This window comes from Callorhinus ursinus, unplaced genomic scaffold, assembly GCF_003265705.2.
Source record: "Callorhinus ursinus isolate GAN/ISIS: 27379988/994484 unplaced genomic scaffold, GSC_fseal_2.0 scaffold25, whole genome shotgun sequence".
NCBI classification, from domain to species: domain Eukaryota; kingdom Metazoa; phylum Chordata; class Mammalia; order Carnivora; family Otariidae; genus Callorhinus; species Callorhinus ursinus.
In genome coordinates, this window is record NW_027397087.1 from 10,416,985 (window position 1) to 10,437,426 (window position 20,442).

The 20,442-nt window shown below is 43.4% G+C and overlaps 1 protein-coding gene across 1 annotated transcript; it reads right to left on the reverse strand.

Moving 5' to 3' along the window:
• Nucleotides 1-118: 118 nt before the first annotated feature.
• On the reverse strand, nt 119-4,021 carry ELL3 (elongation factor for RNA polymerase II 3). The gene is made up of 11 exons (XM_025884436.2): nt 3,798-4,021; nt 3,533-3,568; nt 3,071-3,183; nt 2,755-2,956; nt 2,586-2,665; nt 2,390-2,465; nt 2,036-2,216; nt 1,908-1,950; nt 1,610-1,781; nt 1,352-1,396; nt 119-1,271 (listed from the first exon to the last, which is right to left on the reverse strand). The coding sequence occupies exons 1-11, from the start codon at nt 3,927-3,929 to the stop codon at nt 1,161-1,163; spliced, it is 1,191 nt and encodes a 396-aa protein (XP_025740221.1). The 5' UTR covers nt 3,930-4,021; the 3' UTR covers nt 119-1,160.
• Between the last annotated feature and the right edge of the window lie 16,421 nt (nt 4,022-20,442).

Consider the following 20,442-nt stretch of genomic DNA (forward strand, 5'->3'; position numbering starts at 1 on the left):
ACTTCCCAAAGACTAGTCTCTGCCTAAAAATGCCCTGGATGGGTGTGGCATCAGGTTGGGGTTCCATCCAAGTTGTTTCAGGAATTGCTGACACTGCTGGGTGCATTTCTCTCCCCCCCAAAGCACAGGGTGTGGCCCATTAATTTCCCTCTCCAGTGGAACTGGGAAAGACAGTATCATTCCTGGTTGTGAATGAAGCATCCACTTTTCTTCTGCAACAATGAGGAACAAAAACGATAGGATTGATGTGATCTTTTGTTCAAATGAATTTCCCTCTTTTTGTGGGTAAATCCAAATCCTATCTGCAGTTAAAAGTTTTCAGTACTGGATAATTCCAGATAGGAGCCCTAATTGTAGGTGATCCTCAACCTCTATGTTTTGAAAAAGAGAACTTTATTCCTTTTGTAATCCCTAGCTGTCAATTATAAGATGGATTTGATAGAGCCTTAATAGCAAAATATATATCAGGATCATCCTTAGTGCTTTGAAAAAGTAAAGATGCTTAACTATAACCTTGAAGGTTCTAATTCATAAGACCTCGGCTGGGATCTGGGGAATTAATTCTTTAGAGAACCCAAGAAGTGGTTCAAATAGACATTCATGGATAGAACTGTTACCTTGAAGTTAAGGAAAACATATAAACTTGTACAGAGGACACAGAAGCAAACAGTTTTCATTTTTCAGCCATGTTTGTAAAAGAATTCACTTTCAGTACAAGGGGAACAACCAAGCCCTTTCCCATTATATCTAGGTGTATTACAAGTTATTTTAGCTGTTACCAAAAGTTCTCATTACTGTTTCTTCAGGGAGGCTACCAGGCTAAATTCTAACGTTCTCAAGGTATCTTGTCCTGGAAATGGTGTCATTTCTCACGATTTGAAAATGACTTGGCTGAACTAAAGATGAAGAAGACAAGCCTCTACTACTCTTCCTATTCTCCTGGGCACAGCTGTGGAGTGTTGGCACTGGGCCCAAACCCTAAGAAGTAAAATATGGCAACAATGAAAGTCAGACCTTAAAGAATCTAAAAGTTCGACTCTCGTACTTGCCACCATGGACTCAGCAATAAGAGCAGACAGTTGCACTCTGTGTAGTTCATAGCTGCTTTGTTCCTTCATATCTCACTGAGCAGAGAGAGGGTAAAGAGCCCTCTGACAGCTTCAGCTGCCCCTGTTCTTTTCCTCAAACTCCAGGATGAGACCTTTAATGTGGGACAATTTCTGATGCAGGTACTCACAGCGACGCTTTTCTTCCCTATAACCTGGGTACCGCTGCAGAAGAAAAGCATCCATGTCAAAAAAAACAAACAAAAGGATCACCTTTTTGCTACCATTCCCAGACCTTGTCTTACCTTCCTGAACTTTCTATATTCCTGGACTATTTTTTCTTCCAGTACCTGAAACAAAGAAAATGCTAGCACCAACTTTAGCCTTGAGGAAAAAGCTCCAGTAAGAAGTAATTTCCCATCTCATTCTACTAAATGATAGAGGTTAATTTTTCTCTCAAAACTGACTTGCTTGTCAGTTGGGTCACTGTACAGTCTTAAGGGCAATTAGCAGGGCATTTATGGCCAGTAAAGCTAGAAAGCCATGTTGGGTCCACTCCTTACCTTGTGTTCTGGAGTTCCTCGCTGAACTCTCTTGATCTCAGCTCCCAGCTCTATGAACCTTTGGCTTGCAGCCCCAACACGAGCATGTAGGATGCGGTATTCAGTATAATCTGTCTCAAAGTCCTGCTCATAAGCATGTTGCTGCTCCGCATTGTGGATGGCTCTGTATTGCCTGCCAGGAAGCAGAGAGTTGCCACCTTCAATTTCATTGCCCTGAAAGCTTCAAGCTCTCAGGAAGTTTATCTTAATATCTCCTATGCACAAGGCTTGATAAAATTGGAAGTAGCAGGAGACTCACAGGAGGTAATCTGGTACCTCTTCAGGGCTTGGGGATTCAGAATCTGGGAAGGAAGCAAGATGACACAAAATTGATCATATAGGTCTTTTTTCCACTAGGGCAGTTCAGCTCTTTTCTCATTGACTCACCTGCTTGAACGGAGGGACTGTGTTCCAGCCTGGGGCCCATGTCATCCTTAACTTCTTGTTCCCAATCTTCTGCCTCTTGTAGGTCCTGACTGGGCAGCCCTTGTAGGGGACTTGGAGCTAAAGGCAGAGTTCTGAGTCTCTTTTCTTTTAGTCCTAGAGTGGTTGTAGGTGCTGGACGCTTCTGTTGGGAAAAATGTCACATAAACAGTAACCCAGAAAGCCTAGTCTGCCTGACTCTTGAAAACTAATTTCATAGAATGAGCTTTGGGAGCATCACAATGAAGGCTCCTAATTTTAAAAATTTTAGCCTGACTGGACAAAGATTTCTGAAAAACCCTTGCTATTACAACTTACCTTGTCCAAATGTTTCTGGCCAGCAGAGGAAGGCGGTGCCTGGTCAGGTTCTCTGTTCAGAAGATAGGTCTGGTTTCTGGGGTATTTGAAGAGGGAATGGGAGATGAAGACCAAGATCTCTTACTACAGCCTTTAGGGTGGAGATTAGAAGACGATACCAGGGATTCCCAGCTTAGACCCACCCTGTCCCAAGTACCTCACTTCCCACTGTGTCATGTGTTCCCTTGAGGATCCTGGGAGTGACTGTCCTTGGCTGCTTGCCAGTGGATCTGGCACCTGGCAGGGAAAGTGGCAGGGGCACTTGGCTCCCTGGGCTTCAGGCTTTGCCCCACCTTATTCCAGCTACCTGCAGTTTCTGGCCTCACCTCTTTTAGTGCCATCTGTGGCTGTGAAACTGTGTCTTCTTCAGAATAGTCTCCTGTGTTCTGCCAACTCTCAGGATCTCTGGCACTGTCAGTCAGATTATATCTCTGAATTGTAGATGGGGCTGGGATGGAATCCATGGCTGCCCAAATAGTGAGGCGCTCCCTGAGTGGGCCCAGGCAGTGGAGGTGGTTAGGTCCAGATCTGGAAAGGGGTGGTGGAAAAATCCCAGGAGGATGGAGAACTTTTAAGCACCTCTGAAATCAGCTTCCCCAACTTTACACAAACCCTTTTTGCCTGCTACCTGTTCCCCCTTACCTGCCTAAGCGTTGGCACACAAGGTCCAAGCCACCTCCAGAGCCCTCCTGGCCACACTGGGACACTATGAAGGAGAAGAGGCAGGACCAGCCAGGGCCTGGGAACCTCAGATACTGAGGGCAAAAAGAGAACCGTAAGTCCCGTGAAGTCAGCCCCTCCCTCCCATTGCCATTCTTCCCTGAGCCAACCTAAGAGTGAAGATGGGTCCCACGGGGCTCGTTAGTACACCAGGTGCAGCTGGGCTTGAGTTCCCCAGGAGGCTGAGACAGCACAGTCGCCTTAACCGAAGTCTCCTGGGACCACAACCCTAGCAGCCCCCTCCGCCCCACTTGGGGGTTCAGTTCTCGGAACTTCCTCAGACCGTGACTGCTCTCAGCCTTCCGCCCTGACTGCACCTTCCCGGAGCCCACTTCTGTTCTGCCCGCACCCCGCCTTTTTCACACACTCTAGGCCCGTACTTACCCCTCGGTTGCCTTGGAAAGCGATCACGGGCCGAACCTGCGGGGAGAGCAGATGCGAGCTGAATGCAGGTGAAGTGGCATTCCCACCATCCGGCGTCGGGTGCCCAGGGGGTACCTGCCTCGCCGGCTTCACTTGGAGAGGTGGGAAGGTCGGAGCCTGCGGATGCCTCTTCCCATACCCAGGTCCCCTCGCCAGGGTCACCGGCTGAGGCCCGAGATCCCGAGGGGTAGAGGCTAGGGAAGACGGGTCCCGGGGTCGGCCGCACCTGTTGCCGCCGACATTCTTGCAGCGCCCGCAACGCCGCGTCGTTCAGCCTGAACAGCAGGAGGCTGGTCCGGGCAGCGGGGGTGAGGCAGAGCTGGAGCTTCCCACTCATAAGCTCCTGGGGTCCCTCCATGGCTGCGAGGTCGAGGCGCAAGCCGAACAAGAGCCACAGGCAAGGGCCACCACCGCCACCTCTGCTGTGCAGGGCTAGGGTGGCACTCTTGGTAGCCCAGGTCGGCCCCGCCCTCCGTCGGGCCCCACCCCCGGCCCCACCCCCAGCCGGCACCACCCCTGAGGTTTCCCAGCCGCGTGAGCGGTGCTTCTCTTTCCCCTAGACTTTTGCGCGGACCCACCCCACGGGTTTCTTGGATGGGCACGCACCAATTTGGGCTTTCGGAAGAGGCTATCGCAGTTACAGGGGGAAAGTCTGCGGCCAACTTTACCCCTCCCCAGTTTTGCCTCAGTTTCCCCAGCGAACCTGAACTCGGAGTTGCCGTATCTAAGTGAAGCTGTACCTGCAACCTTTAGAGGGATTTAGACGCAGAGGGGCGGGAGAGGGCCTGGTTGCTGGGCTGGCTCAGTAGAACGCGCCTCAGAGGCCAAGAGCCCCCCCCCCCCCCAGGGACTGGAGGATGGCGGACCCGAAGGGATATTTCTGACGACAACACCTGGTGAAGCGCTTTCGCTTTTTCCCTCCTGCAGTACTGCTGCGGACCCGAAGACGATTTCTAACTGAGGCTGGAGAGAAAATCAGGCCAGGTGGGTGTGAGGCAGCGGTGAAACTTGGTTGTCGCTGGCTGAAGCCGACCCCTCCCACCCCCACCGGTAGGCGGGGATGGGGGGGTGTGGGTGGTGGCAGGGGAGTTGCAGGGCAAAGGGAGGACTCAGTCCCAGGCCAGTCCCTGGCCTATACAGGTGAGACTGGTGTGAATGGGAGCTGGCCCGAGGTCCAACAGGTGCCACGAAGTTGTTAGACGTTCTGGAGGTTCAGATTCTGGTGCACTGAGACTGCAGGAATTTCAGGTCAGCCCTGATGTCTCCACTTGTCCCTGTTTGGGCATGTTTTCCAAGAGCCCTGAAGTTCTCTTTCCTATCTAGGATCCCTCTGCTAAATCCCTGGACCTACATAATTCCAGGTGACCTTAATGCCCTCCCCTCCAAATCAAATCACCTATACATTTGTCAAAACTCATCAGATAGTACGCCTAAAATGTGTATATTTTAATGTATAAAACAACAGTGTGGCAGTAGGTAAAGCTGGTCTCCCAAGGCTCCTTTTCTTCTCAGATGACATCTGTGGACTTCTGTTGGATTTTCCTGGATTTAAACTCAAAGGAGAGCCTAGAATGGTGAAAATTTTCAGAGAAGAGGGAAGGAGCAGTGCTATAAGAGGAAGCAAATGGGAAAGATATTTGGGGAAAGGAGGTAGGAATCTAACATACGTTGGATGTCTATTGTGTGTCAAAATCTTTGCATGTTATTTAATCCCTAAAATAACTTTAGAGTAGGTATTATCACCCACATTTTTCATTCATTCATTCATTCAGCAGATATTTATTGAGCACTTACTCTGTACCAGACATTGTACTATATCCTTGGGATACATCAGTGAACAGATATCTTGCTTTGGAGAGAGCACATTCTTTTTTTTTTTTTTTTTAAGTAGGCTTCATGCCCAGCGTGAAGCCCAATGAGGGCTTGAACTCATGACCCTGAGAAAGACCTGAGTTGAGATCAAGAGTCAGTCGATTAACTGACTGAGCCACCCATGCACCCCCTGGAGAGCTTATATTCTAGAGGTGAAGGAGACACTATAAACAAACCTAAGAAATAAACATAAGAAATATAGTGTATGTTGGGGTGCCTGGGTGGCTCAGTGGTTTGGGCACCTGCCTTCAGCTCAAGTCATGATCGCCGGGTTCCTGGATCAAACCCCGTGTCCAGGTCCCTGCTCAGCAGGGAATCTGCTTCTCCCTTTCCCTCTGCCTCTCCTCCTGGCTTCAGTGCTCACTCTCTCTCAAATAAAATCTTAAAAAAAAAAAGAAAGAAATATAGTGTATGTTAAAAGGTAGTAAGTGCTATAGCTAGAAGAGAAAATAGAGCAAGGTAAGTGGGTTTGGAAGTGGAGGAGGAGGAAGTAGGGGAGGATGGAGAGGGTTGACTGTATAGTAAGATGATAAGAGAAAGCCTTATGGAGAAGATGAAATTTGAGCAATGCCCTAAAGGAGGTGAGGCAATCGGCCAAGCCATACCGTTGGAGGAAATGCTTCCTAGGTAGAGGGACTAGCCACTGCAAACTCTGAGTCAGAAGTGTGCCTAGAGTGTTTAAGGAAAAAGTTGAGGCCGGCATAACTGGATCAAAGTGAGTAAGGGGAAGAGTAGTAAGAGATGAAGTCAAGAAGGTAATGGAGCAGGGGCCGATCGGGTGCTGAGGGCCTTGTGGGCCATTATAAGGACTTGGGCTTTTACTTTGAGTGAAATGGGGAGTCACTGCAAGGTTTTGAGCAGAGGTGTAATATGAAATCACCTCTATTTTCAAAGGAACACTCTAGTTGCTGTGTTAAGTGTAGACTGTAGAGGGACAAGGATAAAAGCAGTATGACCTGTTAGTAGGCTATTGGCAATAATTCGAGCTAGAAATGGTGGCGGCTGTACCAGGCAGTAAGAGATGAGGTGGGAGAAGGGATAAGGTTCTGAATATTTTGAGGGTAGAGCCGACAGAATTTGCTGATGGATTGAATGTGGTATGTGAGAGAGAAATGGCATCAAGGATGACTCTACCATTTTTGGCCAGAACAACAAGAGGGATGAAATTGTCATCAGCTGAGGTAGGGAAGACTGCAGGTGGAACAGCTTTAGTTCTGAACATGTTGAGTTGTCTATTAGAATCCACATGGGGATGTGGAGCAGGCAGTTCTGTACACAAACTTAGAGATGGTGAAAGATGTCTGGGCTAGATATGTAGACTTGATAGGACTAAACATATAGAGGGTATTTAAAGCTATGAGACTAGATGAGATCACCCAGGAAGATAAAGATGAACTTAAAGGGTTACACCCTGGGGCACTCCAATCTCTAGAAGGAAGTCAGGGAGGAGAAAAGCAAAGCCAATTGAAAGGAGATGGCCAGTGGGGAAGGAGGAACACCAAGAGAGTGTGCAGTCCTGAAAACCAAGTGAAAACAATGTTTCAAGGAGACAGCGATTGATCAACTATGTCACTTGCAGTCAATAGGCCAAGTAAAAGGAAGATTAAGAATTGACCACTGTAATGAAAATGTTCTAAAATTCACAGTGATGATGGTTGCACATATCTGTGGATATACTAAATGTCTATTCAGATCCCCTGCCCATTTTTTAATGAGGTTGTTTGTTTTTTATTGTTGTTGTGCTGTTGAGTTGTTTGAGTTCTTTATATATTTTGGATATTAATCCCTGGTCTGATATATGACTTGCAGAAATCTTCCATTCAGTAGGTTGCCTTTCCATTATGATGATGTTTCTTTCAATGTGCAGAAGCATTTTAGTTTGAAGTAATCTTTATTTTTGCGTTGGTTTCCCCTGCCTTTTAAATCTGATCCACAAAATTATTGCTGGAACCAAAGTCAGGTTGCTTACTGCCTATGTTTTTTGTTTTTTTGTTTTTTTAGGAATTTTATGTTCAGGTATAACATTCAAGTCTTTAATCCATTTTGTTAGTTTTTGTGTATGGTGTAAGATAGTGATCCAGTTTTTTCCAATACCTTTCACCATAGTATGTTCTTGGCTCCTTTGTCATGACTTAATTGTCCATGTATATGTGGGTTTTTTTTTTTTAAGATTTTATTTATTTGAGAGAGAGAGAGAGACAGCGAGAGAGGGAACAGAAGCAGGGGGAGTGGGAGAAGGAGAAGCAGGCTTCCCGCGGAGCAGGGAGCCCGAATGCGGGGCTCATTCCCTAGACCCTGGGATCATGACCTGAGCCAAAGGCAGATGCTTAACGACTGAGCCACCCAGGTGCCCCTATGTGTGGGTTTAATACAGGGCTCTCAATTCTGTTGCATTGAACTGTGTGTCTGTTTTTGTGTCAGTATCATACTGTTTTGATAACCATAGCTTTGTAGTTTGAAATCAGAGAGATGATACCGCCAGCTTTGTTATTCTTTCTTAAGATTGCTTTGGCTATTTGGGATCTTTTGTGGTTCCATGCACATTTTAGAATTATTTCTAAATTTGTTCTGTGAAAAACACCATTGGAATTTTGATAGGGATCGCATTGAATCTATAGTTTGGGTAGTGTGGACATTCTAACAATATAATTCTTCCAATCCATGAGCTCAGAGTATCTTTCCATTTATTTGTATCTTCTTCCATTTCTTTCATCAGTGTCTTAAATTTTCAGTGTATAGGTCTTTCATCTCTTTGGTTAAATTTATCTCCGTATTTTATTTTTTTGGATGCAATTATAAATCGGATTGTTTTCTTAATTGCTTTCTGATAATTCACTATTAGTATATAGAAACACTATGGATTTCTGTATGTTAATTTTGTATCCTGTTTACTGAAGTCTATTTCTAACACTTTCTTGGTAGAATCTTTTGAGTTTTTTATATAAAGTATCATGTAATCTGCAAGTAGTCATAGTTTTACTTCTTCCTTTCTAATTTGGATGACTTTTATTTCTTTTTCTTGCCTAATTCCTGTGTCTAGGACTTCCAATACTCTGTTGAATAAAAGTGGCAAGAGTGGGCATCCTTGTCTTGTTCCTGTTCTTAGAGCAAAAGCTTTCAGCTTTCCACCATTGAGTATGATGTTTACTGTGGGCTTGCCATATATTGCCTTTATTATGTTTAGGTATGTTCCCTCTAAACCATCTTTGTTGATGGTTTCCCTCTAAACCATTATAAATGGATGTTGAAGTTTTTCAAATGCCTTTTCTGCATCTATAGAGATGGTCATATGATTTTTATCCTTCATTTTATTAATGTGGTATATTATGTTGATTTGTGGATGCTGAACTATCTTTGCATCCCTGGAATAAATTCCACTTGGACACAGTATATTATTATTTTAATCCATTGTTGAATTCAATTTGCTCAATTTTGTTGAAAATTTTTGCATCTATGTTCATCAGTGATATTAGCCTGTAATGTGTATGTGTATGCGTGTGCGCGTTGTGTGGGGTGGCTTGTCTGGTTTTGTTATTGGGGTTACTGCCCTCATAAAATGAGTTTGGAAATGTTCCTTCCTTTTTGATGTTTTTGGAGGATTTGGAGAAGGATAAGTATTAACTTTTTCTTAAATGTTTGGTAGAATTCACCAGTGAAGCCATCTGGTCCTGGACTTTCATTTGTTGGGAGGTTTTTGATGACTGATTCATTCTCCTTACTAGTAATTGGTCTATTCAGACTTTCTATTTCTATTTACTGAAGTCACTTATTCGAACACTTACTTTTGGAAAAGTGTATGTTTCTAGGAATTTATTCATTTCTTCTATATTGTTCAATTTGTTGGCATATAGTTGTTCATATGATCCTTTGTATTTCTGTCAGTTGTAACCTCTCTTTAATTTCTAATTTTATTAGAGTTCTCCTTTTTTTCTTCATTAGTCTAGCTAGAGATTTGTCAATTTTGTTTATCTTTCCAGCTCTTAGTTTCATTGATCTTTTCTTTTTTCTTTTTCTTTTTTATACTTACCTTTAGTGGTATTTTTATTTTTAATTTTTTAATTTTGTTTTTTTGTTTTTTTCTTTGAGAGAGAGGGAGAGGTGGGGAAGGGGCAAAGGGAGAGGGAGAGAGAGAATACCAAGCAGGCTCCACGCTCAGCTCAGAGCCTGACATGGGGCTCAATCCCATGACCCCAAGATCATGACCTGAGCTGAAATCAAGTCAGATGCTCAACTGACTGAGCCACCCAGATGCCCCTCTTTTTCTTTTTTTTATTCTCCATTTATTTCCACTCTGATCTTCAGTATTTCCCTCTTTCTACTAACTTTGGGCTTCCTTTGTTCTTTTTCTCTCCTTTAGGTATAAAGTTAAATGTGATATTTTTGTTTCTTGAAGTAAGCCTATATTGCTATGATCTTCCCTCTTAGAACCATTTTGCTGCATCTCCCAAAAATTTTGGTGTGTTGTATTTCTATTTTCATTTGTCTCTAGGTATTTTTTAATTTCTTCTTTGATTTTTTGATGACCCATTGGTTGTTCATTAGCATGGTGTTTATTGTTTGTTAAAGATTTTACTTTTAAGTAATCTCTACACCCAATGTGGGGCTTGAACCCACAACCTCGAGATCAAGAGTTGCATGCATTACCAACTAACTGAGCCAGCGAAGCACCCCCATTAGCCTGTTGTTTAATATCCACATTTTAATGGTTTTTCCAGTTTTCTTCTGGTAATTGATTTCTAGTTTCATACCATTGTAGTCAGAGAAGATGGTTGATATGATTTCAGTCTTCTTGAATTTTGTGGCCTAACATGAATTTTGTGGCCTAACATCCTGGAGAATGTTGCATGTGAGAAGAATGCTTATTCTGTTGCTTTTGGATGTAATATTGTGTATATATCTATTAAGTCCATCTGTTCTAGTGTGTTGCTTAATGCCAATGTTTTCTTTTTTTTTTAATAACTATTTCTTTTTTTAAAGATTTTATTTATTTGACAGACACAGCGAGAGAGGGAACAAAAGCAGGGGGAGTGGGAGAGGGAGAAGCAGGCTTCCTGCTGAGCAGGGAGCCCCATGCAGGGCTCAATCCCAGGACTTTGGGACCACGACCTGAGCCGAAGGCAGATGCTTAACAAGTGAGCCACCCAGGCGCCCTAAGGCCAATGTTTTCTTATTAATTTTATGCTTGGATAATCTATCCATTGATGTAAGTGGGGTGACACAGTCCCTTACTATTATTGTATTGCTGTCAATTTCTCCCTTTAGATCCATTAATATTTGCTCTCCATATCTTGATGCTTCTATGTTGGGTGCATATACATTTATAAATGTTATGTCTTCTTGTTGGATTGGCCCCAATTTCATTATGTAATGTACTTCTTTGTCTATGATTGCAGTCTTTGTTTTAAAGTCTATTTTGGGGGCGCCCGGGTGCCTCAGTTGTTAAGCGTCTGCCTTCAGCTCAGGTCATGATCCCACGGTCCTGGGATTGAGCCCCGCATCAGGTTCCCTGCTCAGCGGGAAGCCTGCTTCTCCCTCTCCCACTTTCCCTGCTTGTGTTCCCTCCCACTGTCTCTCTCTCTGTGTCAAAATAAATAAATAAAATCTTTAAAATAAATTAAAAAAAATAAAGTCTATTTTGGGGGCACCTGGGTGGCTCAGTTGGTTAGGCAACTGCTTTTGGCTCAGGTCATGATCCTGAAGTCCCGGATCGAGTCCCGCATCGGGCTCCCTGCACAGCAGGGAGTCTGCTTCTCTCTCTGACCCTCCTCCCTCTCATGCTCTCTGTCTCTCATTCTCTCTCTCTGAAATAAATAAATAAAACCTTAAAAAAAAATAAAGCCTATTTTGTCTGCTATGAGTATTGGTACCCTGGCTTTTTTTTTTAACCTCCATTTACATGGGATATCTTTTTCCATCTCTTCACTTTCAGTCTGTGTCCTTAGGTCTGAAATGAGTCTCTTATAGACAGTGTACAGTTGGGTTTTGTTTTTTATCCGTTCAGTCATTTTAATATATTTTAAGATTTATTTATTTTAGAGGGGGGAGGGGCAGAGAGAGAATCCAGTGCAGACTCTGTGCCAGAGTGTGGAGCTTGAAGTGGGCTCAATCTCATCACTCCAAGATCACAACCTGAGCTGAAACCGAGAGTCAGACACCTAACTGACTATTCCACCCAGGTGCCCCTCAGCCACTTAAATTTTTTTTAAGATTTTATTTATTTATTTGACAGAGAGAGAGTGCATAAGCCAGGGGAGCAACAGAGAGAGGGAGAGGGAGAAGCAGGCTCCCTGCTGAGCAGAGAGCCCAATGTGGGGCTTGATCCCAGGACCCCGGGATCACGACCCAATTGGAAGGCAGATGCTTAACCGACTGAGCCACTCAGGCACCCCAGCCACTTTAATCTTGAACATGTTCCAAAACTTTACATTTTCTTTGTCCCCTCAACCCATATTTTATATATATATGATTTTATTTATTTATTTGACACACAGAGTGAGAACACAAGCAGGGAGAGCAGCAGGCAGAGGGAGAGGGAGAAGCAGGTCCCTCATGAGCAAGGGGCCTGTGTGAGGCTTGATCCCAGGACCCCGGGATCATGACCTGAGCCAAAGACAGACACTTAACTGACTGAGCCACCCAGGCACCCCTTTATTTTATATTTTTGATGTCATATTTTACATCTTTTATTTTATGCATCCCTTAACTAAGTAGTGTAGTTTTTTAATTTTACTATCTTTGTCTTATTTTAAAGATTTACTTATCTTTTTTTGAAAGAGTGTATATGGGGGGAGGGGCAGAGGGAGGAGAGAGACTTTTTTTTAAGATTTTATTTATTTATTTGACAGAGAGAGAGAGAGCACAAGCAGGAGAAGCTGCAGAAGGAGAGGGAGAAGCAGGCTCCCTGCTGAGCAGGGAACCTGATGCAGGGCTCGATCCCATGACCTAGGATCGTGACCTGAGGTGAAGGCAGATGCTTAACCAACTGAGACACCCAGGTGCCCCAGGAGAGGGTCTCAAGCAGACTCTTCACTGAGTGTGGAGCCCAACATGGGGCTCAATTTCACGAGTTTGAGACTACAACCTGAGCCAAAACCAAGAGTTGGACCCTTAATCAACTGCACCACCCAGGCGCTATTTTTGTCTTTTAAATATCATGCTTGCTAAATATGTGACTGATACATTATGTTTACTATATATCTACTTTTTCCAGGGATTTTTACTTATGCATATTGTCTTTGTTATTGATTAGTGCCATTTCTTTTCAGTTAAAGAAGTCCCTTTAACATTTCTTTGTAAGACTAGTTTAGTGGTGATGAATTCCTTTAGCTTTTGCTTATTAGTGAACTCTTAATTTCTCCTTCAATTCTGAATGATAACCTTGCAAGGTAGAGAATTCTTGGTTGGGAGTTTTATCCTTGCTGTATTTTGAATATCTCATGTATTCTCTTCTGGCTTGGCAAGTTTCTACTGAAAAATCTGCTGATAGCTTTTTGGAGTTTCCTTTGTATGTAATAAGTTGTTTTTCTCTTGCTGCTTTTAGGATTCTAACTTTTGCCATTTAATTATAATATATCTTGGTGTGGGCATCTTTGGGTTTGTCTCTGGGACTCTCTGGTTTCCTGGATTTGTATGTCTGTTTCCTCTACCACATTAGGTAAATTTTCAGCCATTATCTTTTCATATAAGCTTATTGGCTCTTTCACTTCCCCTTTTTCTTCTGGGACCCCTATTATGCAAATGTTATTCTGCTTGATGTTGCCTGAAAGGTTCGTTAAGTTACCTTAATTTTTTTTAATTTTTTTATTATGTTAATCACCATACATCATTAGTTTTTGATGTAGTGTTCCATGATTCATTGTTTGTGTATAACACCCAGTGCTCCATTCAATACGTGCCCTCTTTAATACCCATCATCAGGCTAACCCAACCCCTACCCCCCTCCTTTCTAGAACCCTCAATTTGTTTCTCAGAGTCCATAGTCTCTCATGGTTCGTCTCCCCCTCCGATTCCCCCCCTTCATTTTTCCCTTCCTACTATCTTCTTCTTCTTTTTTTTAACATATAATGTATTATTTGTTTCAGAGGTACAGGTCTGTGATTCTTCAGTCTTACACAATTCACAGTGCTCACCATAGCACATACTCTCCCCAATGTCTATCACCCAGCCACCCCATCCCTCCCACCCTCCACCCCTCCAGCAACCCTCCGTTTGTTTCCTGAGATTAAGAATTCCTCATATCAGTGAGATTATGATACATGTCTTTCTCTGATTGACTTATTTTGCTTAGCATAATACCCTCTAGTTCCATCCACGTCATTGCAAATGGCAAGATTTCATTCTTTTTGATGGCTGCATAATATTCCAGTGTGTGTGTGTGTGTGTGTGTGTGTGTGTGTGTGTGTGTGTGTGTGTGTCCATACACACCACATCTTCTTTATCCACTCATCTGTTGATAGACATCTTGGCTCTTTCCATAGTTTGGCTATTGTGGACATTACTGCTATAAACATTGGGGTGCATGTACCCCTTCGGATCATTACATTTGTATCTTTGGGGTAAATACCCAGTAGTGCAATTGCTGGGTCATAGGGTAGCTCTATTTTCAACTTTTTGAGGAACCTCCATACTGTTTTCCAGAGTGGCTGCACCAGCTTGCATTCCCACCAACAGTGTAGGAGGGTTCCCCTTTCTGTGCATCCCCGCCAACATCTGTCGTTTCCTGACTTGTTAATTTTAGCCATTCTGACGGGTGTGAGGTGGTATCTCACTGAGGTTTTGATTGGATTTCCCTGATGCCGAGTGATGTTGAGGACTTTTTCATGTGTCTGTTGGCCATTTGGATGTCTTCTTTGGAAAAGTGTCTGTTCATGTCTTCTGCCCACTTCTTGATTGGATTATTTGTTCTTTGGGTGTTGAGTTTGGTAACTTCTTGATAGATTTTGGATACTAGCCCTTTATCTGATATGTCATTTGCAAATATCTTCTCCCATTCTGTCGGTTGTCTTTTGGTTTTGTTGACTGTTTCCTTTGCTGTGCAAAAGCTTTTTATCTTGAAGTCCCAATAGTTCATTTTTGCCCTTGCTTCCCTTGCCTTTCGTGAGGTTTCTAGGAAGAAGATGCTGCAGCTGAGGTCGAAGAGGTTGCTGCCTGTGTTCTCCTCTAGGATTTTGATGAACTCCTGTCTCACATTTAGGTCTTTCATCCATTCTGAGTCTATTTTTGTGTGTGGTGTAAGGAAATGGTCCAGTTTCATTCTTCTGCATGTGTCTGTCCAATTTTCCCAACACCACTTGTTGAAGAGACTTTTCTCCATTGGACATTCTTTCCTGCTTTGTCGAAGATTAGTTGACCACAGAGTTGAGGGTCCATTTCTGGGCTCTCGATTCTGTTCCATTGATCTATGTGTCTGTTTTTGTGCCAGTACCATACTGTTTTGATGATGACAGCTTTGTAATAGAGCTGGAAGTACGGAATTGTGATGCCGCCAGCTTTGCTTTTCTTTTTCAATATTCCTCTGGCTATTCGGGGTCTTTTCTGGTTCCATACAAATTTTAGGATTATTTGTTCCATTTCTTTGAAAAAAGTTGATGGTATTTTGATAGGGATTGCATTAAATGTGTAGATTGCTCTAGGTAGCATAGACATCTTCACAATATTTGTTCTTCCAATCCATGAGCATGGAATGTTTTTCCATTTCTTTATGTCTTCCTCAATTTCTTTCATGAGTATTCTATAGTTTTCTGAGTACAGATTCTTTGCCTCTTTGGTTAGACTTATTCCTAGGTATCTTATAGTTTTGGGTGCAACTGTAAATGGGATCAACTCCTTCATTTCTCTTTCTTTTGTCTTGTTGTTGGTGTATATAAATGCAACTTTACTGAATTCCTGTATGAGTTCTAGCAAGTTTGGGGTGGAGTCTTGGGTTTTCCACATAAAGTATCATATCATCTGCAAAGAGTGAGAGTTTGACTTCTTCCTTGCCGATTTGGATTCCTTTTATTTCTTTTTGTTGTCTGATTGCTGTGGCTAGGACTTCTAGTACTATGTTGAATAACCACAGTGACCCAGAAGCAAGTAGGTGGGTGAGAGGCATACATGTTCTGGAGGACGGTCAGGTAAGAGTTGCTGGAGAAAAGGACATTTGAGCAGATCCATGACCATGAGAAAGAGCAGCAACACACAGAGTCAGGGTCAAAGACATCAGGCCAGTGAATGGGAAGTGCAGAATCCCTGATGTAGGAAAGAGCTTGCCATGTTCCAGGCAGAGAGGGCCAGTGTAGCTGGAACTTGTGCGTGAGGGGAGGAGTAGAACAGATGTGAACAGCCAGACCACACCAGACCTTTCAGGGCCATGGCAAGAAGTGAGAGCCACAAGGGGCTGGGGGATTTTACTCAGGGCCATCACAGAACCTAGCTGATGTGGTTATTTGGTTTGATTTAATGTATCATATCTTGGATTATGTTTTTAGGAGACCACTTGTGCCTTCTGCAGAGAAAGTCTTGTAGGAAGGCAAGAGTGGAAGCAGGGAGACCAGTCAGGCTATCGCAGTCGTTGAGACGAGTGGAGGTGATGACTGGCACTAGACCAGTGGCCATGAAGCTGGGGAGCGCTGGAGGGAAAAAATCTCCCCCGAGTGTCAAGGGCTGAGGATGTGGAGTGTGGAGTGTGTCCTCTTTGGTCCCATGAGCCCCTGGCTTGCCCTCTTGATTGGTTGTTATGTCCTTGTACCCACATATCCTTCCCCATTCTCTCGTTGTTGGGAAAGGCAACTCTGATTCAGCCTTCTCAGTGTTTTCCAATTTAATAGCTACAGTGAAATCTCATTGGCGTTTCAATGTGCCCTTCCCTGAATGTGGATGATTTTGAGCATCTCCTCCAATGCCTGTTAGCCTTTTGGGTTTCCCTTGCTACATAAACTGCAGGTTCCAATCTCTGGTCCATTTTTATGTTGGCAAAGCCATCTTTTTCTTGCGGATTACATAAGAATTCTTTGTATATGCTAGATGTTGATTTGGTGATTTGCAAATGCACTGCAAATACCTTTCATCATTCTGTCTGCAATCTATCAATTTTTTCGGTGTGTTCTTAGTTGATAGAAATCCTTAATCCTTATGTAATGACATTTAGAAATGTTTTTGCCTTACGGTTCATGGTTTCAAAGTGTTGTTTTAAGAAATCCTTCTTATCCCCAAATCACAAATAGAGTCTCCTACATTGTCTTCTATTAACTTTATAGTTTTTCATTTCAGGTGTTAATCCCATTTACAGCCTTTTTTTTTTTTTTTTTGGAGTATAGAAATAAGTGGGAATACTGTTTAATTTGTTCTATTTAGTGAACCACTCATGTCCACATCATCTGTTAAATAGCTGTTCTTTCCCTATTGATTTGTGGTGCCAACTTTATCAATGATTACGTTCCCTTAACTATCAGGGCATGTTACGATCCCTCTATTTCGTCCCATTGGTCTGGTTCTTACACCAACAACATGCTGTTTGTCTAAGTGTGGCTTTGTAGTGTATCTCAGAATCTGGTAGGGTAAGACTCTCCTCTTTACCACTATTTTTATTTATTTATTTATTTAAGGATTTTATTTATTTATTTGACAGAGATAGAGGGAGAGCACAAGCTGGTGAAGCGGCAGGCAGAGGGAGAGGGAGAAGCAGGCTTCCCGCTGAGGAAGAAGCCTGATGTGGGGCTCGATCCCAGGACCCTGGGACCATGACCTGAGCCGAAGGCAGATGCTTAACCAACTGAGCCACCCAGGTGTCCCTTATCAGTATTTTTAAAGGATGGGTTTATTACCCATGGATATTTATTAAGAGGAATAAATTTGGGATATATTTTGCAGGTAGCAGTGTGCTTGTGGCATCTTTTGCTTTACTGAAATTTTATGTTTCTGTATATTCAAATCTGGTAACATATCCTTACTGGCTTCTAGGTTTTGTACCTCATCTAGAAGATTCTCTTCGTCCCAGTATCTTATTAATATTCTCTAATATCTTATTTTAAATCTTCTATTGTTTTATTTTAATGGTTAGATATTTAATCTGTCTGGAATCTGTTTTTGTGTTGTTATGAAATTAGGATCTAACTATTTTATTCCAGTGGCAAGCTAGCTTTTCCAATAATGAATAACCCATCCTTTCATCCGTATTTGAAAGACTTGCTTTATCATATACTAAAATTCCATATATACATAGGGCTGTTTGGGGGCTTTATTTTTTTTAAAGATTTTACTTATTTATTTGACAGAGAGAGACACAGTGAGAGAGGGAACACAAGCAGGGAGAGCGGGAAAGGGAGAAGCAGGCTTCCCAAGGAGCAGGGAGCCCAAAGTGGGGCTCGATCCCAGAACCCTGGGATCATGACCCGAGCCGAAGGCAGATGCCCAACAAATGAGCCACCCAGGCGCCCCTGTTTGGGGGCTTTACATGCTTTAAGGAAGGTACTGGAATCCAGAATTTGTTGGCAAAGGATGGATAAGCGTCGGATGCATTTGAGCAGGAGGATGGCAGATCGAAGGGGTGGTTACAAAGCTCCCTGGCCAGCCAGGTGTGTGGGGTATGAATCCCTGAGAGGAGGCTGAGGCTGAGAGAGAGATGCCACTGGCAGAATGGGAAGGAAGGGACAGGCACCAGAGGCATCTTGAAAGAGGAAAGGTGAGTAATTCACCCTTGTGGGGCTTTCGGGGAAGTGATGTCAGCTGAACCAGCAGGACGAATGTACTTTTCAATGCTGGCTTACCTGAGGCCAAGGGGCTGCTGGCGAGAGGCAGGTCCTGGTTACCCTAGTCAGTGGGAGTCAGTTAACGAGGCCCAGACACTGCCATGGGCAGAGGCCTCTGAGGACGCAGGTTGGGGTTTCTGGGGGAGATCTCAGGCTCCCTGCTCATCCAGGAGGAGAGGGGCTGAGTGGGAAAGAACTCAGTCCCTTTCACTCTGCAGCGGCAGCTTTAGAATTTCCCCGCACAGCGACTCTGGGACAAGGGGAGAAAGGGGGCCTGGCCTGGAGTATCAGCTGTGTACCAAGGGAACTGTTTTAGCTTCAAATGTGTGTTCATTTGGAGACGTGTTAGATGAGAAGGGGAGGTTGATGCAGTTGTTACTTGGTCACACGGACTGGCACTCCTTACTCATCTTCCCAGCACACTTCCCGCCATCCCCACGGAGGCCCTTCTCCCCTCCGGCCCCACTTAAAGTCTGCGCTGGACCCTTTACCCTTGAGTTCAGCTCCCTCTTCTCCCTTCACTAGATCATAAATTCTTGGTCCCTTCCTTCCAGACCCTGCCCTGAGCAGTCAGCACAGAGCTGGGCACACAGTGGGCAGTGAGGGCCTGTTTGCTGCTGGATTGTTCCCCTTAGTTCACCACCGCACCAGCTCCCACGTGGTCAGAAGCCACACAGAGGGTGCAGAGGAAGGAGCTCCAGCTCACCTCGTTAGCCTCCTATTCGATTTGATTTCATTCAGCTAAATGAGGCCCTGCTCTTGAGGCTTTTTTTATTAATGTATTATATCACATTGATTGATTTGCGGATGTTGAACCAAACTTGCAGCCCAGGAATAAATCCCACTTGGTATAAGTTATATTAATTTTTAAAAATTCTTTTTTCGGAGCACCTGGGTGGCTCAGTCATTGGACGTCTGCCTTCGCCTCAGGTCATGATCCCAGGATCCTGGGATTGAGCCCTGCCTCAGGTTCCCTGCTCAGTGGGGAGCCTGCTTCTCCCTCTCGCACTCCCCTTGCTTGTGTCCCCTCTCTCACTGTCAAATAAATAAGTAAAATCTTTAAAAAAAATAAAAATAAAAATGCTTTTTATTTTTGCTAATCTGTCTGGGTGAGTTCTATTGCTTTGTATTCTAGCTCAATGACCAGTCTTCAGCTTTATCCAGTCTGCTTTGAACCCCTCTAGTGTATTTTTTAGTTCACTTATTGTTTTCTTCAGCTCTGTAACTTGTTTGAAACTTTTAAATATTTTTTTTCAGTTTTATTGAGATATAATTGACATAACCTTTTTTTTCCTATTAAGTAAGCTCTATGCCCAATGTTGGGCTCACACTCATGACTTTGAGATCAACTCACATTTTCTACTACTGAACCAGCTAGGTGTCCCTGTTTGGAAATTTCTTATATTTTCTATCTCGTTGTTGAGGATCTCACTGTGTTTATCCATTCTTTTCCCCAGTTCAGTGAGCATCTTTATGGCCACCACTTTGAACTCTATCAGGTAGATTGCTTATCTCTGTGTTATAATGTCTTTTTCTGATGTTTTGTCTTGTTCTTTCATTTGGAACATATTCCTGTCTCATTTTGACTGACTTTTTTCTGTATATTAGGCAAATCAGCTACCTCTCCCAGTCTTGAAGGAATGACCTTTTGTAGATGTCATGTGGAGCCCAGAAGCATAATCCCCTCTGACCACTAGGACTAGGTATATCAGTGGGATGGAGGTTGGTGGGGCTAGTGCTCTGTTGTGATGCACAGGTGTGCTGTGGCACAGGGATGGGCGGGGTTGGCACCTGGCCTGGCCAAGATGCACAGCTGCATTGGGTGTGCAAGGGTGATCCCATGTACTTTTTTTAAATGAAAAAAATGTTTTAATTGTGGTAAAATACACATAGCTAAATTAACATCTTCATCATTTTTAAGTGTACAATTTAGTAGTGTTTAGTACGTTGTGCAACCTATCTCTAGAACTCTTTTCATCTTGCAAAACTAAAACTCTAAACCTACTGAACAACTCCCCATTTTCCTCTCCTCCTAGTCACTGGCAACAACCTTTTCTGATTCTATGGATTTGACTACTCTAGATACCTCATAAGTGGAATCAGGTATCTTTTTGTGACTGACTTATTTCACTTAGAATAATGTCCTTAGGGTTTATCCATGTTGTAGCATGTATCAGAATTTCTTTCTTTTTCAAGGCAGAATAAGATTTTATTTTATGTATATACCACATTTTCCTTGTCCATTCATCTGTCAATTATACTTTGGTTACT

What these genes read in the sequence shown, in the direction of transcription:
- ELL3 (XM_025884436.2), bottom strand. Translation starts at nt 3,929, where the DNA reads ATGGAGGGACCCCAGGAGCTTATGAGTGGGAAGCTCCAGCTCTGCCTC. An exon ending in AAGAATGTCGGCGGCAACAG is followed by an intron (nt 3,569 to 3,797) that starts GTGCGGCCGACC and finishes CTCTCCCCGCAG; the next exon opens with GTTCGGCCCGTGATCGCTTT. An exon ending in CTTTCCAAGGCAACCGAGGG is followed by an intron (nt 3,184 to 3,532) that starts GTAAGTACGGGC and finishes TTTTGCCCTCAG; the next exon opens with TATCTGAGGTTCCCAGGCCC.